The sequence below is a fragment of the Homarus americanus genome, unplaced genomic scaffold (genome assembly GCF_018991925.1).
Source record: "Homarus americanus isolate GMGI-L3 unplaced genomic scaffold, GMGI_Hamer_2.0 scaffold24260, whole genome shotgun sequence".
In the NCBI taxonomy this organism is placed as follows: Eukaryota; Metazoa; Arthropoda; class Malacostraca; order Decapoda; family Nephropidae; genus Homarus; species Homarus americanus.
In genome coordinates, this window is record NW_024721079.1 from 10,243,043 (window position 1) to 10,262,850 (window position 19,808).

Below are 19,808 nucleotides of genomic sequence, written 5' to 3' on the forward strand. Positions count from 1 at the left end.
AGAAACTACAAACAATACAAAATCAATGTCTGCGATTTATATATAACATCAGATATGAACAAAGAATAACAAACGAAGAATTGCATAGGAGAGCCAACATCGAGGCAGTAAATGGAGACATACACAACAAAGCTAAAAAAAAACGTTGGGGCAAGTAGAAGAGTTAGAAGCTGTAACTCACTGGCTCGAAAATTAAATAGAGAGAAGAATGAGAGAGCATTCATGGTTCAGGTCGAGCAGACCATGACTAAACAACCCAGTACCAATACCAAGATACAACTAAAAACCTCAAAACAATATAATGACAAAATAAAACAAAAAAATCGCATAGAATGAATAGCCAATTAAAACACTGGCAACACAAAATATCAACCTTTTCAATTAAAATAAAACATAGGATCACCTCCTTGCGAACCAAAGTAGCAAGTTGGATCCTACAGCAATACCTTGCAAAAACTTTTCTTATTTTAAACAAAAGTTTCAATTAAAAAAAAAGTAAAAAAGAGAGAGAGTGACTAACGGACACTCTCCTTGGCCTCTCCAACCCCTTTCTGTTGCTTTTCCTCCCCCCTTTTCCTCCCACCTTTATCAAAGCAAAAGATACGATGTTAAGCCATCTGCATAAAGAGGCTGGCCAGAAGTCGTCGCCTCTCCTTTGAAATACTGGCTACTGCAGTGACAAAACATAAACGAGAAAAAAGCCAAAGGCCTGAGAGCAAGAACAAATATTACTAGTATAAAAGATCACCTAAATTTTAAAATACAGCGTATCTGGTTGAGCCCGGATACTTTTATTCTCCTACTTTCCTTCAAACTTCTCCCTCATCTACCTTCTCCTAAAATCCACCCCCCCCCCAATACGTCCAACCCAAACTCCCCTATCCTCCCACCCAGCAACAAACAATAGCCCTTCATCCTTATTTACAGGCATCAAGTCAAGTAAATTCAGTTGCCTCTGAAGATGTCTTGCATAAAGACGAAAGCTAAGGTACTCTAGTGTTTCCCTTTTCCTGTATGGTTTTATCGATATATATATATATATATATATATATATATATATATATATATATATATATATATATATATATATATATATATATATATATATATATGGGAGCCACATACTAACATGGCACTCATATGAGGTCTCACACTACCATACTACTCACACACACACACACGGGCTCACATTACCCCATACTACACACACACTGGGGCTCACATTACCCCATACTACACACACTGGGGCTCACATTACCACACACACTGGGGCTCACACTACCATACTACACACTAGGGGGCAGTGAAATTTTGCTCAAAGCTGCACTCTTCAGGCATTGTTCCTTATACATATCTAAGACTCCATGCCAAATTTGAAGCTGATATGTCGAGGTTTAGTCTGCCGCATTTTCTACTGAAATTTTTAAATTTACCTACAGTACTAGCCAAACAGCCGCTGTGGCGGTGCAATGTTCTGTTCAGTGTTTATCAACTTTTTTTTCATATCTCTTATTTCATTTAAGTTGTCTTGTTGCAGATGAGTATGGTGCATAGTTAAGGAGTGTGACGGATATCACCTGGCATGTAATTGTGTTATAAAAGTTCCCAAACGTGAGGTGCAGTTTCTCCTTGACCAGCGAGGTGATAGGAAGATGAAGATTGCAGGGGTTGACATGAAAGTGACGAAGATGTGGGACAGAGTGACGGCAAGAGAGAAGCATGATGCGGACAGAGTTAGGAGACAGCTTGAGCAAAAACATAGATATCTGGTAGCTGGAGATATTCCTTATGTTGAGGATAATTCAGATGATTCAAGAGATATTCCTCTCGTCAATACTGATGCTGATTTTGTCCCTGATCCAAGGGCTCTGACAGACACCAGTTCACAGAACCGGACAAGACTCCCTACACTGGCTGCCGCTTGTGACCGATACTTGATTAGTGATTATGCTGGAGCTGCCATTGCTACTGCCACCTTAACTGACTATGGCATTATCACAAAGGATGACAAGAGTCAGGTTATTGGACCACATAAGCTGCGGGATGCGAGACAAAAATACCGATTTAAGAGGCAAGAAATTGAGATGGCTAGTTTAGATAATTTGACGTCACTCTATTTTGATGGTAAGAAGACCGCCACTCGTGTGATGATAAAGAATGAGAAGACCGAGAAATGGAGTTCGAGGATGATGGTGAAAGATCATTATGTCATCATGGTTGAGCCTGGCAATGAATATCTCACACATGTGACTCCCAAGACTGGACACGGAAAGCAGATTGCCAAAACTATTCACGAGTTTCTGGTGGAGAAAAATCTAACCCAGCAGCCCATTGTGTGTGTTGGTTGTGATGGAACCAATGTAAATGTAGGATCAGAAAATGGAGTCATTCATCATCTTGAAATGTTACTTGGTCACCCGCTCCATTATTTCATATGTCAGCTTCACGGAAATGAGCTGCCTTTCCGCGCAGTTTTTTATCACTATGATGGTAAACCAAGTGGTCCTGAGCATTGGCGTGGTCCCATTGGAAAGCAGATCAAGGAGTCTTTGTCTGAGCTTCCAGTTGTCGCCTTCCAGCCAGTCAGTTTCCCTGATTTCCCTGTGTTTAATGATGAAGTGGAGAAAGATCTGTCCTGGGATCAGAAATACCTGTATAGGATTTGTAAAGGAGTTATCACAGGTGTTGTTGAAGATGACTTGGCTGCTATTGAGCCAGGTCCTCCCTGTGTGTCAAGGTGGAACACCTTATGGAGTAGAATCCTCAGGCTGTATGTAGCAACATCAAGACCCAGCCATGAGTTGAAAAGAATTGTCATTACAATAATAAAGTTCAGTGCTCCAATGTGGTTTTACATCAAGATACACCCTTACGTAACACACGGCTCAAGGAACGTATTCCAGTCCCTGCTATATATGAAACACCTGAATAGTGAGGAGGAGACGATAGTGAAGAAGGCTGTCCAGAGAAATGCATACTTCGCCCACACAGATCAACTTCTTCTTGGTATGTGTGCAGATGAGGACATGACTGTTAGAGAAAAAGCTGTCTCAATGATAAGAAAAATTAGAGAGGAGAATCAGCAAAAGGAAGAATGCACTGGCAGATCTGAAGAGGAGGAGGAAGATTCTGATGCTGCTGTTGACGAGAATTTGTTAAACTATACTGATGAGGAGGGTAAAGATGGAGATGGGAATGAGGATGTGCCTCCTGTAGTCAACATGAGAAAGGTGGTGACTCCGAAACTAAAGTGGCAAGCAAAAAACTATCATTCCATGATTAACTGGAGGAATGAACTCAAGACTGAGCCTCCTTACATTGCTTCTCTGTCAAATCTACAGGTTAATGACATTCTTGAGACACCATTAGTGGTGCCCAAGTGGCCAAACAGCACTCAGGCGGTCGAGAGAGGCATAAAAGTGATGACTGAAGCTTGCACTGAAGTGACGGGATACGAATCGAGAGATGGATATATTAGGCAAAGATTATTGTCTAGGAAAATGATGCCAAGGTTCCGCACAAAAAAGAATTTCAATATGAACTTGTAATGATTTTCTATACGGTGTACCTGTAAAATAACATGTGAATTAAATCGATGTCACCCATGTAAAATTTATCATTATCCTGGAAAACATTAAATGACACCTAATTTTTGGTATACACTAAAAGTTGACAAAAAGTCGTTCGCGATGCGGCAGGGTAAGTATGCATGAAATGGCATGAAATTTTGCACAGGTGTTTGTTACAGCCATACAAACGATGCCTGAAAAGTGCAGCCTGCAACTCAAATAAAAGTGTTTTTTCCCTGCCCCTATTGTCCATATATATGTTGAATAAAAGTAAACTTGTATGGCGATTTTACTGAATAAATGTCTATCTACTTATCTATCTCTGAACTCCCCTGGTAATACAAACTCTACGATGGACTACAATAGTGTACGTTACAACTGACTTACATTCTCTCCCCGACACAAATAAAGAAAACGTTAATATAACCCAAACAGTATCAAATTCTACGATTAAGCTCATCTTTCCTGACAAACAAAATTCATTAACATATTGTTATTCCGAAACATTATTTAGTATTATAATTTTTGTGAAATAGGTGTTTTGATTATTTTCTATTCCAAGCAGGAGCTAATTGGCACGTTTAGGAAGATTTTCTTGTATATGTAAGAATTTTCAGTATATTTGCTTTTAATTGCCCCCACTCCACTAGGGCAACAAATTATGTTTTTCCGATGGTTTTGATGAGTTTCGAACGATTATGACCTTAATTTCCGTCAGAAATCACTCGTTTCTGAAATACCGTCACCTCTACCAGTCTACCCTTCCCCAAAACGAGTGATTTCCGACGGAAATGAAGGTCATAACCTTTCGAAACTCATCAAAACCACCGGAAAAATCTAACTTAACCTAACCAGACCCCAGTGGCCCCAGCCACTTTGTTTCCGACAAAAATGTCATAGAAGAAAGGTGTTTTAAAATTTTCTAAACTACATGAAAGGTATATGTGGCTTATGTGAGTCCTATCTTCAAGAAGGGCGATCGTCACTCCACGAACAACTATAGACCGGTGAGCCTGACCAGCATAATATGTAAAGTACTTGAGAGTATTATCAGAGATGCCGCAATGGAACATCTAATACGAAACAACCTTGTAAAAGATTGCCAACACGGTTTTATGCCGGGGCGCTCTTGCTTAACACAATTGCTCAAGGTATTGGATATATGGACCCATATTCTGGAACGGGATGGTAATATCGACAATATTTGCCGAGATTTTGCCAAGGCTTTCGACAGTGTACCCCATGAAAGGCTGAAAATCAAACTGGAAGGGTACGGAATTAGGGGAAATGTCCTAGCGTGGATAGAAGACTTTCTACATGACCGCAAGCAGTGTGTGGTGATTAATGGCACGAAATCGTCATCTGTACCTGTAACACGTGGGGTACGACAGGGCAGTGTATTGGGCCCGCTGTTGTTTGTTTGTTTCATAAATGACATGCCTGACGTTGTACACTCCTCCATACAAATGTTTGCCGATAACGCCAAGTTATTTCGGGAAATTAAGAACAAAGCGGACTGTGAAGAGCTGCAGAAGGATCTCTGTGGGCTCCAGGAATGGTCGAAGAAATGGCTGCTAAGATTCAATGTCACGAAGTGTAAGAGGATGCACCTGGGGCGTACCAACGGCAAGGAGGCGTATCATATGTCCCAACGGGATGAAGAAACAGCACTAGTTGAGACTGTGTGTGAGAAGGACCTAGGTGTGTATGTTGACAATGAGCTGAAGTTCTCGGGCCATTGTGAGAAGAAGGTAAATCAGGCAAATAAATTATTGGGTCTCATAAGAAAGTCGTTCAGATATCTAGACGGTCCGTCCCTCGTAACGATCTTCTGGAGTGAAGTGCTTCCCCATCTGGAGTACTGTCACCCCGTCTGGTACCCGAGATATGCGAGGGACTGTCAGTTGGTTGAAAATGTTCAAAGGAGGGCCACCAGACTGGTGCCTGCACTTCGGCACCTCGGCTACCCTGAGAGATTGGAGCGCCTGAACTTGCCTAGCTTATACTACAGACGGGCAAGGGGGGACCTAGTTGAGGTGTATAAGCATCTCAGGGGGCACTACTCAGTTGAGTGTCCTTACTTGGAGCTGGCGGACGTTCGCCCCACAAGGGGTCACAGCTCAAGATTGAAGAAGCCGCAAGACCAGAAAACCGTGAGGGCAAACTTTTTCGGAGTGAGGGTTGTAAACTCTTGGAACAATCTACCAGAGAGTGTTGCGACGGCACCGAGTGTGAGCTCTTTCAAGACAAGACTTGAGTAACACTGGAGCGGGTTCAGGTACATTCAGGAGCCGGTGCATGCCCAGTATTTGCCAACAGTGCGTGACAGAGACGTGACCGATCGCCTGGGCGGCTAGCGAGCCGACCTTTTGGTGAAGAAGATACATGAAAAGAGACGTGACCGATCGCCCAAGCGGCTAACAAGCCGATCAGTGGCGAAGAGGATAAAAGTATATTAAAAAAAAGAAGCCAAAAGTTGTGAGTCAATTAAAAGCAATAATACCGAATATTATAGAATGTATTGCATAATTTTTATATTTTTTGTTATTTACTTACGTATTGTAAACCTAGATCATTCGAGAACTCTCCAAGCGTGTCCCGGTCCGATCCCCAGCGTCTTGATATCGCGAAAATGTTGTAGAAGTCTGACAAGACATACACTGTATATACCCGCTAGTTGCCTAGAAGTAGCCGATCGTTCCTGCACAGAGTGCGAAGTATAATAAGCCTTGTAACGGCGGAAGATAATTGTTGTGCAAGTATTGTGGAAATGTTGTGAGCGATATAAAGTGAAAAGACTAAAAGAATTGCACACTGGTAGTGTACTGACTGCATATATTCTAAGTGAAAAGTTCAGTGGTAAAAACATACCCTGTGAACAGTATTGTGAAGACTTAGTGGTCATTAAAGCAGACTACAGTGCACAAGTGTGTTTCCGTGACCCGGTGGAAAATCTACCTGCCTGTTGTTTGTCTATACACTGATACCGATCGTCGGGAAATTACTGGAGACTGGCGGGACAGCCAGTGGTAATTGACGACACTTGTGAGATATCTACTGCTTCTCTTTACGATCTGGCCGGTGGGACAAGAGTGATGGAAGCTGGTAAGCGGCGAAAAGGGTTTGTAACAATATTACCCTCGATAGAATGCATAAACCCGTGTTATCCAGTGTGACCATCACCACCAAATATCACAGGTTTCCTCCGGGTACAGTACAGTACTCTGGTCTCCTCCTGTACTAACAACACCAGACAGACCAACCGCCCGTCCAATGGCTAGTACTGTATGCTGATAACTGGTGAAATAATGATAATAAGACACGTACTGTTAGGGTTGGAGGTAGTAATGATGATAGGTTCGCCAGGAGGTAAATGTAAGGTGACGGAGTGGGCGTAAGATGCCAGCCAGCCGTCGGGGCCTCTGACAGATCCTCCTAACGCCTCATTCTCGCTGGTGCAGGTTTCCAGGCACAGCTCAACAGGTCCCCCAGAACCCAGGCAGTCTTGAGTCACTCTGTTGGTGATAGTGAAGGAGTTATAATCGTGTGTGCTTTGTCTGAATCAATGTAAACTTATATATGATGATTTTACTGAATATCCATCCATCCATCCACCTCTCTATCTATCTATCTATCTTTCTATCTATCAATCTATCTATGGACTCAGATGTTCTTCCATGACATTGATTTTCACAATATATAAGATGTGCAGAAATTAGTGCCAGACCTGAATGCAGCACTGAGTCTATAGTTATGTACGATTGAGAGAGTTATATATATATATATATATATATATATATATATATATATATATATATATATATATATATATTATATATATATATATATATATATATATATATATATATATATTAATATATATATATATATATATATATATATATATATATATATATATATATATTAATATATATATATATATATATATATATATATATATATATATATATATATATATATATATATATATATATATATATATCATGTAATCACAATGAAAACGTGGATAAGATGAATCTTGATAAAATCACACGGGAAGATAAGAACAACGAGTACCTTTCTTTATTCAAGACATCTTGGATGTCTTGAATAAAGATAAAGTGGTAATAAGCTTATATATATATATATATATATATATATATATATATATATATATATATATATATATATATATATATATATATATATATATATATATAGAAAGAGAGAGAGAGAGAGAGAGTACCTCAGCTCAAGAGTGTTGTCTACTATGGAAGTATCACGTCGTCGCTGCCACAGTAGACCCGTCCAGTCATCAGGGACACGGAAGCTCACCTGGATCGCTTCACCCTGTTGACACACACACATACACATACATTAATTACGTGGTCAGACAGTACATGTTCCTAGTTAATTATTCTCTGCTTTATGGTCTTATATTACCTCTATGGTCCTGAAATACATTACAAGTGACATAATTGTGTAATGTCCGCTTTTAGCTATACAGTCATTTGTGTTCAGTTTAGATATACAGAAATTTCCTTAGGTCTTCCCTTAGTTGCAGTGTGTTGTATTCATATATTTACACAAAAAGTTAAACTAAATTAATTTCACATATGTAAATCATAATATACTTTTCTTCGTGTGAAACAAATATATTCTGATAGATTTTTAATAATGGGTATATGAAACTGATACATGATTACTTATAAGAGATAAATAAATCAGTATAGGTCCTACATCATGGTCTCCTCTCTCTCTCTCTCTCTTTCTCATCCAAGCTCCCAGGTACCTGAACTTCGCCACTTGTAGACCTGCTTATGGATCAAGGTCCCACAACTCCCCCGCACCCCCCTCTTGTAAATACTCTCATCAGCTTAGTTTTTTCCACATTAACCTACACATCATACTTCTCAATCCTCTCTCTCACTGTCCATGATCCTCCCTGAGTCATCTGTATGTATGACATCTTTCACCCTCTGTCCTCACCCTCTGACTCCTCCCTCTGCTGCCACAGATTCAACCATTTTGACCTCAAGAGTAAATAGAAAAAAGGTTGTCTAATAAGATATCCTCTTATGTACTAACCTAACCTAACCTAACTTAACTTAACCATAACACTAAGCACTATGAAGGATTAAGTCATGTCTGGCCTTTGACCTCATACTCGTAGTCGGCGTTGATGGGGACGTCTGAGGACCACAGGAGATGGGAGTTGAGGGCTGCGTCACGCTGCTGCCCCACCTCCAGCCGCGCCCCCACCCACATTCCGCCGCTGAGGACATAAACAACATCTGTCACTGTATATACGACAACTGTAAAGGTTATGGTCTTTAATTCAATAAAGCTTCAAGATTACGGGTAGGTGGGTGAACGCACTGAGAGACGTGGTATGTGAACAAGTGATTTCCCTGAATGAAAGCTGAAGTGTTAGGCGGTAGTGCCTCACCTGGCCATGAGGTTGAAGATGCCGCCGTTCTGCCGAGTGTTGTGGTTTGCCAGCGTCTGGAGGCCCCCGACGCCAGTCAGGCGGAGGGCAACTGGCACCCCTGAGGAGGTGACCATGGTGAGGGTGTTGTCCAAGAGCGGGGCAAAGACCGCCAACTGTGGGCAGGGAGACACTACATACCAGGTGCTCGACGTGTGCACGTCTCTTGCACTGCGGCAACACCTCAGTTACCCAAAGGGATTAGAACGCCTGCAACTGCCTATCTTATACAATAGACGGGCAAGGGTGACTTAATTGATGCCAACCCCACAAGGGGTCACAGTTCAAGGTTTAAGAAGCTACAAGACCAGGAAATTATGAGAGAAAACTATTTCAGAATGAGAATTGTAAACTCTTGGAATAATCAGCAAGAGAGTGTTTGTGACGGCACCGAGTCAGAGCTCCTTTAAGGCAAGACTTGACCAACAGTGGCACAGGTACAGATACCTTCAGGAGCCAGATCACGCCCGGTATTTGCCAACAGTGTGTAGCAGAGACGTGACCGACCGCCCAAGTGGCGAAGAGGATAAAAGTAGAAAATAAAAGTTGTGACTAGGGGCTATTAAACATAGAAGGCAGTCACATGTGATGCTTCTGAACTAATTGAGCTGATCCCTGAAGGCAGCAAGAGTACTTACCGCAGCATGGAGAGGCGGCTGGAGCATGTCAGCGAGGGCGCTGAAGGGGGAGGAGTAGCGGAAGTTGGCGAGGCGGACGTGGAGGGCGTGGGTCCCCAGCAGGCGTAGCGACACCTCCAGACTGGACGACCCCATACGGTACCCGACAGGGATCCTCGACATGACCTGCGGCCGTCATTACCAGCGTCAGAGAACGACAAAGGGAACCAAGTACTGACCATAAGTTGTGTCAGTGAGGCTAGTCTTAGAAAATTCTCTCGGTCAGTTAACCAGCCAGTTACTCAGTCAGGGTTGATAATGACATAGCAAAATTAATTACAAGAATATTTCCTGTTAACAGCACCATCAACAGGAAGTATGTTGCATCTTCAACGTAATAACTGGACAATAAAGAGTTACAGCTAACTTGGTACTAGGTCTCACCTGCTGGATGAACTCAACGATCTGGTCGTGGGAGATCTCCCTCTTGTTCCTGAGGGAGGGACGGGCGAGGCGCGTCAAGGTGGACCAGAGGTTTGCGGCAGCGACGGTGGAGGCCTCCATCAGATGCTCCACCCCGGGGATACTCAACAACATCGCCTCCAGCCCCGTCACCCGCACCACCACCTGCACCAGATACGACAACCTGAGTTATTCATCTATGCATGAACCTCAACTTATCACTACATAAGTAACAAAATAACTCACCCACTTATGGATGAACATCAACCTATCATCACTAGTGTGCAAACATGTAGCAACAGTAGATAAAGGTCCCCCAAAATCTTTAAATGCAATCTCAAGGGGTGAATGAGGAGGACATCTTATTCATCCTCCTCACCTCATATAGAAACACAACTTGGTGAAATATTGTTGATGGTCATCACCTGCGCCATCTGGTGAGTGTGTCCGTCGTGGTGGAGGGCGAGGTTGAGGTAGAGAGCCCTGGGTGCGGGGGAGTACCTGCCCCACACTAAGTCCCCAGCCAGGGTGAGGGCTGTGCGGGCGTCCAGGTGCACCGTGCGGGCCATGTGTCGTGAGTGTTGTCTTGGGTCATACCACACCGGGTCCGGCACCTGAGAAATGTCGGCGGTGGTCAGCAAGTCACGCAGGTTCATCAGGGTGGGGTCGTCTGATGACAACACGGACTGCACGTGACTCCACACATACGACGCAACTGTTGAATAAATTGTGAACATTTTGTGGTGTGTCAGCATTAGGGTAGTTTAATATCTAGTTAAATTTTTGTCCTGACGAACTTCACGTCCAATAACAGAAAGCATGAGTGAAAAATGTATAACATGCGGTACACATTGTCGATAACTAGCATATCTTTCCTTCAAGTGACACCTTGCACACCTTACATTAACAAACATCACAGACAACATCTACCTTGAGGAGAATAGTCGACATCTTCAGAGTTGAGAGCCTTGGCGACGGTGTTCAGTAGTTGGGGCTGTACGGGGATACAGTGGACGAGGCCCCGGTAGGCAGCGATGCGGATTTCGGGGTCCGAGGGACTATTCAGACCCAGCTTCTGTAGTTCCGTCACGCCCTGGGATGAACGGTCAGAGTTGAATGACTGAGGCTACCGGGTGTATGATTATATTCAATTATTCTATCTTAAATACTGTATAATATTTCCGTTCAACTGCTGGAAGTGTGGGTGTATAAGTAAGGAAAACGTATACTGTTGGGTGGGTAGTAGGGAGAGTGGTGGCAGTGATGGTGCTAATGGTAGAAGGGTGGAAGTGATAGTGGTGGTAGTAGTGGTGGTGGTGTTGAACGTGGTGGTGGTGGTAGTAGTAGTGTCCATTACGACAGATCGACAGCACTGCCAAAATGATAAGTTGCAGCAACTATTGATGCAGGTTCCAGAAAATTTGAAAAAAAAGTAGCTATAGCGCAGGATGTGGGCGCCTCGAACTGGTTAACTACGTTACCGATAAGGGCAAATGGTTTCAGTCTTAATAAACAAGAATTTACAGATGCCATTGCTCTAAGGTACGGTCGGCCAGTAAAAGGTTTGCCCTCCCAATGCGTGTGTGGCTCTTCCTATGATGGCGATCACGCCATGGTGTGCAAGAAGGGGGGCTTCATATGCATGAGGCATGACGAAGTAAGAGATCTCACAGCAAATATGTTGAAGGAAATCTGCCGGGACGTCATGGTAGAACCGACCCTCCTTCCATTGGATGGCGTGATCTTCCAACACAGGACTTCAAACACATCTAACGAAGCCCGTGTGGACGTCAGTGCTCGAGGATTCTGGACGCGGGGACAGCGAGCTTTCTTCGGCATCAGGATTTTTGATCCCATGGCCGAAAGTCACCGTAACCTAGCTCTCGATGCTGCACATAGGAGGAATGAGAACGACAAGAGAAGGGCATATGGGGAGAGAATTCAAAACGTTGATCAAGGCAGCTTCACTCCTCTAGTGTTCACAACCTCTGGTGGGATAGACTTAGGGTACAAGATGTTCTGCTTGAACTCATGAGTTGATCTCGAACAGAAACAGCAGCCAAAGTTATGTTAACCTGGATGAGATGTCATTAATCATTTTCTCTCTTCTCCTTCCAGTCAACTACTACCTCGGGGGAACGAGGCTTCCTTTAGCTCCGACAACTTCTGCTGAATATTGACTGCAGGGCTGCTGGAATGCATGGTTCTGGCTCAACTAATTTACTTTCAGATAAGATTAAGCCTAACTATATATTCAAGATATTTAATAATAAGGTAATTAAATAATTGGCGAAAGGTGTGGCTATTGGGGGAGGCTGGAAGAGGCCATTAAACAAAAGTATTAATGGTAGTAGTAGTAATAACATCGTTAGAACTACAATCACGTACCGTCCGAGATCCGGACTCTCCTCCTGCCCTTTGGAAAAAGCAATCAGTGTCAAGTTCATTCCCAAACTAGTGCCAGGAAACACCCTGACTTAACCCTAGCAGAAAGAACACTTCTTGCACTTGCACCAAGACTGGGAGGGATGGGACTAACTAATCCAGAGGAGATTGCTGACTCTGAACATCAAAATTCACTTAAGCTCACGGCAGCCCTCACTGACCACATAATAGCCCAGAATGCAACAGGGGAAGTGGACACCAGCGAAGTAAATAAGATCCGTAGGTCCATTACAACAGATCGGCAGCACTGCCAAAATGACATGTTGCAGCAACTTTTGCTGCAGGTTCCAGAAAATTTGACAAAAAAAGTAGCTATAGCGCAGGAGGTGGGCGCCTCGAACTGGTTAACTACGTTACCGATAAGGGCAAATGGTTTCAGCCTTAACAAACAAGAATTTACAGATGCCATTGCTCTAAGGTAAGGGCCAGTAGATGGTTTGCCCTCCCAATGCGTGTGTGGCTCTTCCTATGATGGCGATCACGCCATGGTCTGCAAGAAGGGGGGCTTCATATGCATGAGGCATGACGAGGTAAGGGATCTCACAGCAAACATGTTGAAGGAAATCTGCCGGGACGTCATGGTAGAACCGACCCTCCTTCCACTGGATGGCAAGATCTTCCAACACAGGACTTCAAACACATCTAACGAAGCCCGTGTGGACGTCAGTGCTCGAGGATTCTGGACGCGGGGACAGCGTGCTTTCTTCGACATCAGGATTTTTTATCCCATGGCCGTTTGTCACCGTAACCTAGCTCTCGATGCTGCACATAGGAGGAACGAGAACGACAAGAGAAGGGCATATGGGGAGAGAATTCAAAATGTTGATCAAGGCAGCTTCACTCCTCTTTGTTACAACTACTCTGGTGGATGGGCTAAGTGCAAAGATGATGTTTCACGCCAGACTCGCGGAGTTGATCTCCGAACAGAAAGCAGCAACTAGAAGTTATGTTAGCCTGGAATGAGATATAAACTGTCTTCCCTCCTTCAGTCAACTTTGCTCTTACCTCAGAGAACGAGAGCTTCTGCCCTACTCAGACAGCACTGCAGATATATTGACTATGAGGCTACGGTCACTGAATGCCGCATAGATCTGCGGCTCAACTAATTTAACACAGATAGGATAGCTTCTTATGTATTAGGATATTTAATATTAAGGTAAATAAATGGTGGCGAAGGTGTGGCTATTGGGGGAGGCTGGAGGCCACGTTAAAAAAAAAAAAAAAGTAGTAATAGTGGTGGTGGTAATAGCAGTAGTCGTAGTAGTAGTGTCGAGACTCACCTGAACGCTACAGTCGATGCAGGCGAGGGTGTCCATGGCAGCGACCAATACATCCACATTATCGTTGGCGAAGCAGGACCTGAGAGATGCCACGTAGTCCTGAGGCCGACAAGTAAACCCAGCCACACCCCGCAGCAACCTCACAGCCTGCAACACAACTCAACACCTGGCATAGTCTGCAACACACACTCAACACCTGCCATAGTCTGCAACATCTCACAGTCTGCAACACACACTCAATATCTGTCACAGTTTGCAACACACACTCAATATCTGTCACAGTTTGCAACACACACTCAACACTTGTCACAGTTTGCAACACCCCACAGCCTGCAACACACACTCAACACCTGTCATAGTCTGCAACACACATTCATCACTTCATAGTCTGCAATACAGACACACACACACACACACATATATATATATATATATATATATATATATATATATATATATATATATATATATATATATATATATATATATATATACTTCATTTTAAATTAAAATAATAACTGCAGACTTTGGACATATAATCAACGACCTGACCAGCCAGGAATCCCAGACCCATAGGCCGGTAGGTCGAGGTTCATTCCTGGCTGATATATATATATATATAATCACTTTCGTCTTTATTCAAGACATTTTCAGAGGCAACTGAATTACATAGACAGAGAGAGGCTTAAGCACATGAGGACAGTGCTGTCTTTTTTTTTAGGGGGGATCGATTGTAAGTAATATTCAGAAATTGTAATGCGATATTTAGAGACGTTAGAACAAAACTGACCGATCTGCCGAACAGGGAAACATAAGTAGTCCAGGCTGAAACACTCATGCCTCGTGGCGAGTTAAAACAAATCCTCCAAGCAATGCCCTCAGTCAGGAGGTGGACGCATTTTGAACTAGGCCCATAGAAATTTAAATGTACTTCATCGAATTAACGTAGACATGATTCATGAAGTTAAGGGACAATTATAAAATTGAAAGTTATTGTGGATAGTTTCCCAGTTTTAAATATGTTATGTGTGTCCCAAAGAAAGTATTAGAAATAGGCGAAAGATGACGTCTCATGTAGAGGGGCAGGCGAGCGCCCTGAGGGATGCAGGCGTTGACCGAGCCTCAGTAAGTCAAGGTCACTGACCCAGACAGACGTCTGTATATGCGTTCCGCCAAGGAAAACGACCACGTGGCCTTGTCCCTTCCCGCGTGTTCATCCTTGTTGCAAGCATTGTAAGTCCTCTATTCGATCTCGTGCAGTGTTTAGATAGGGCGGAGAAGAATTTAACAGTAGTTAACAAAGTACTCCTTTTGCAGGGTAGCGAGACCCCACTTGGTTGGGGGTTGATGGTTACATATGAAAGTAAGGAGTCTGCAATAGGCCTGTTGGCCTGTGCATGGCAGCTCCTGTCTAGAGTTACAACCACTTTCTATCGTCCATGATTCTATCTAGCCTCCCCTTAAAACTTTCCAGCATTCCAGCACTTACTACAAAATTGCTAAGCTTGTCCCACTCGTCTACCACCCTATTTATGAACCAGTTCCTTCCTATCTCCCTCGTAAACCTAAACTTATCCAACTGAAATCCGATGCTTCGAGTCCTATCCTGCTCGGAGATTATAAGAACTTTATCTATATCTCCTTTATTGATTCCTTTCACCCACTTAAATACTTCTTCCAAATCTCCCCGCACTCTCTGTCTTTCTAGGGAATGCAAGTTTAATTTCTTTAATCTATCTTGATATGGAAGGTTTCTAAGTCCTGGAATCATTTTCGTCATTCTTCGCTGCACCGACTCCAGTGAATTGATATCCATTCTTTAATAAGGGCACCAGAACTGAACAGCACAATCGAGGTGCGGCCTGACCAGTGCAAGATATAGTTGCAATATGACCTCCGCACTCTTATTACTTACACTTTTAGATATAAACCTAATACTCTGTTTGCCTTATTTCGAACATTAACGCACTGTTTTCTAGGCCGTAGGTCCAGGCTTACAAGTACCCCCAAGTCTCTTTCACAAGTCGACTTCTCCAGATTGATGTTGTTAAGGCTGTATACATTGACAGTATTTGTTCTTCCAATATTAAGGAAGTTGCACTTGCTGGTGTTGAATTTCATTTGCCATTTTTCTGACCATTCCTGCAGTTTATTTAAATCCTCCTGTAGTGCATTTGCATCCTGCCCTGAATTAATCTGCCGCCCTATTTTGATGTCATCCGCAAACTTGCTTATGTCACTGCTGATCCCAGTATCTAGATCGTGTATGTAAATTATGAAGAAGAGTGGGCCCATTGCTGACCCCTGGGGAACCCCACTGGTTACACAGCCCCACGCAGATTTAACACCATCTACGCTGACCCTTTGTGTTCTATCGGTGAGCCATGATTTTATCCAATTTAAACCTTTCCCCTCGATACCATGAGCCTTAACTTTTCTCAGAAGTTTCTGATGCGGTACTCTGTCAAACGCTAAAGCCTAAGTAAATAACATCGTAATTTTCGTCATTATCTGCTACCTCGAAGACTTTCCTAAAATAACGTCAGCAGGTTGGTGGTGATGGTGGTTTGGAAGACATAGCTGGCTGCTCACGGGCTGGATACCCACCCGGTCGGCGTGCAGACAGGTGTCCCTATTTACCAAACTACCGTGACTGGCCGCAGAGCTCTGTTGTGGTCGATCTGGTTCTCCCCACCTAGGTTCATACAACACCACAAGAACCACCCACACATCTCCTCAGCCAGTCAGTGAAAACTCTTACTAACGGGAAAGTAGAACCCCTCCCTCAGCTGGGCAGGGTTCACCTGGTTGTACTCTTGAGCTGGCCTAAGTAGGCGGGCTGACGGTCGCTCTCTTCCTGTCCATGAAGTACTGGGAGTAAGCCAACTGAGTGCAGACCGAGTGAATGAAGAGTCACACGCTGGGACCGGGAGTTCTAGTGGTTACATAGACACATTCATCTCCCCAGTATTGGGTGTATGTGATTAAAATAGCCAAGTCCAGGTGTGTAATCAACGCTCCTCGTGGTTGATTGCACACGTGGGACGTAGGAGTCCCTCTTCAAGAAAATGGTTGATGCTGTAGCGCCTTAAAGTACGGGTGTATTCTGACTTACCATGATGTTTCATCTCATTAGGGGTTGATGCTGCTTTTGACCTTGACTGTACATGATATGATTTCCTGTGGTACTTCCGCTACACAGATTAGTTTAGTTCAGTTTAGTTTATGGTTTAGTTTATAGCTTAATTTAGGTTAGGTGAGGTTAGGTTAGGTTCGGTCAAATCAGATGACATGAGGGTGACTGACCTCGGCGTGGTCCCCTCGGTCGCAGGCGGCCTCGGGGGAGAGGTAGGGACCACACTTGCGCAGAAGTCGCTCATACAACTGCGGCGACACCTGCTTCAGCCCCTCCAGCAGCGCCGCCACTCCTGACACCGGTGGGGGCGTCTGTTGTAACAAGTAGTCCACCAGCTGCCCCAACACAACACGTTAATAATGTCGTGTGGTGGGGGTGTAAATTGCCTCATCGTCATCATACTGATAACCTCATAAGCATAAGTTATATATTTACAACTCAGTGACATATTAGTTTTATATCTTTTAAGTTTTAGTTGTTATTGTCTAGTGTATAAAGTGATTTGTACTAGATGTTGAAAAACCTTAGTTGTTGAAGCATATAAATACATTATAAGAAATACTGAAGGAACACATATTTGGCTGAAACGTGTATATAAAATCTTCATAATATAGAACCATACACAGAGATGTACATGTATATCTTATTCATACATGACTGTAAGTGTATACCGTGGTGCTGTATTTCTCCTCACCTCCTCATACACCATCTGGTTCTCCCGACGAAGGAAGAAGTCGTGAGGAAGGTTGTGTCGGGCATGGTGGCCGGGGTCCACTAGACTCCTCAACGCCAGGGTGAAAAGGAAGTCGTCCCCTAGCCTCATGGGGTCCTCGGGGTCTCGTGCCAGTTCCTGCACCATACATAATATATTTTAAGCTAATAAAGGATTCCCGGTTTGTCTTTTTCTTAACATTGAATAACAGAAGGTAACGAGACATCCCTAATACAATGTTGAGTAAGATTATCATCAACCATCACAGTGAATTGAATAGCAGAAGATGGTAAATTATCAAACCTTTGTTGGAGGTCACAGAAAAAAAAAATTCCCGCCAAAACAAAACAAACCTAAAGTGTGTTAACAGATTTTGTGTGTCTTCTTGGTCCTAGCTGTATGTAAACAAAATCTTCAAGTTCAATAGAAAGATGAAGAAATCAGCGTGAAATAGTCGTCAATAACCAAAGTATCGAGACAGTGATGACCCCGTGATGCCACCAGAGCATTATATAGAGGGTCATGGGTAACATAACTTAGCAAGAGGGAGGAAAGAGAAGGGGAGGGGAGGATCAACAGGAAGATGAGAAGAAGGGATGGAGAGAGGAGAGAGGAGGGAAAAATAGGCAGGAAAATGGTGAGAAGGGAGGGAGAGAAGGTGAAAGGAAGAAATGGAGAGGGGAAAAGGAAAGAAAGGAAAGAGGACAGGGAAGGGAGAGAATAAGGGAAAGGAAGGAGGGATAGATAGTAGACTACAAGACGAGGAGGAAGTACTCACAGCCAGCTGGGCGAAGAAGAAGTGTAAAGTGCGAGGACCTCCCACCACGGCCCACGCCACCGCCACCATCTTCCTGCAGCGGGGAGATCATTATTATAATACTGTATTAATATACGACTTTATGCTTACAAGTATTTTCCTACTGTAGGTGACGAATGAAACACACACACACACACACACACACACCGGCTCCTACTACCACCTGAGATCCCTAGCCCGAGAATTGCTGTTCGACACCACAACCGCATCCAGCTCATGCGTGCACGAACTGATCGCTATAAGAACAGCCCAGTCCCAACCATTGTAAAAATTATCAATAACTTGTAATAAACCAGTGTATTCACTCCCAGTAAATACTACTTCTTGCACTGTCTTATATTTAAAATGCACTGTGGTTTGAGCTTTTTCCCCATCTAGTTATTATATATCTTATTTGTATCACTTATGTTACTTGTATATTATTTGTAATTCGTAACCCATTCCCCAAATATGTAACTGTATATTTTCAGCCTTCTGGCTGCCAAGCTCTTTCAATAAACTGTTAATTATTATTATTATTATTATTATTATTATTATTATTATTATTATTATTATTATTATTATTATTATTATTATTATTATTATTATTATTATTATTCTCTATTCATTCACTATCATTCAATCATTCTCATTGCTGCAATATATGTATTGTTACCTCAAATGTCCACACTTTTTATCCCAGTCACTTCACACACGCGATCATCACCCATACGTTCTTCCTCCCAAAATCACTCGACTTCTTCCCCGTTCGGTCACGCCCACTGCTGCTCCCTGGAGGTCCACCCACCCACCTGACTTATAGATTCCCAGTGTGTCCTTCACCCCGTCCTTCTAACTAACACCATGGTCTTTAAATCTTCCTCTGTCTCTGAATTACTCACTCATTCTAGCCATCTTTTTTTCCCGCTCCATTACCAAAGTCTTGATAGCATTATTATTGTATCTCCCAAGTAAGGACAGTACAAGCTTCTTATTTCAGGTGACGATCATTTGATTACGCAGTGATTAAGAGAATTACAGATCAAACAAGCCCCTCAGGAATCCTATGTAACTACCTTCAAAACAGGACAGCACAGCTACAAATTGGCAACCATTTAGGTCCACCCTTCGACCTAGAAAGCGGAGTTCCCCAGGGAGACGTCCTATCCCCAACACTATTCTCCATATATACAGCAACTTACCTAAACCAACGCAACATAGCGAACACATTATCTTTGCCGATGACATCACACAAATCATATCATATCCCCGAAAATCAGAAGCAACGATGGCACGCCATACA

At 43.1% G+C, this 19,808-nt stretch overlaps 1 protein-coding gene across 2 annotated transcripts; it reads right to left on the bottom strand.

The window, feature by feature from the left end:
- Positions 1-6,844: 6,844 nt before the first annotated feature.
- Positions 6,845-18,557, bottom strand: LOC121861588. 2 transcript variants are annotated; one of them, XM_042359471.1, is made up of 12 exons: positions 18,488-18,557; positions 17,692-17,847; positions 17,168-17,332; positions 13,862-14,008; positions 11,067-11,229; positions 10,562-10,851; positions 10,119-10,301; positions 9,696-9,860; positions 9,019-9,173; positions 8,730-8,844; positions 7,816-7,919; positions 6,845-7,084 (listed from the first exon to the last, which is right to left on the bottom strand). In XM_042359471.1, the coding sequence occupies exons 1-12, from the start codon at positions 18,554-18,556 to the stop codon at positions 6,847-6,849; spliced, it is 1,950 nt and encodes a 649-aa protein (XP_042215405.1). In that variant the 5' UTR covers position 18,557; the 3' UTR covers positions 6,845-6,846. The 2 variants fall into 2 exon arrangements, with proteins under 2 accessions (XP_042215405.1, XP_042215406.1); XM_042359472.1 differs by lacking the exon at positions 6,845-7,084 and having other exon boundaries at positions 7,822-7,919; positions 8,737-8,844.
- Positions 18,558-19,808: the final 1,251 nt, after the last annotated feature.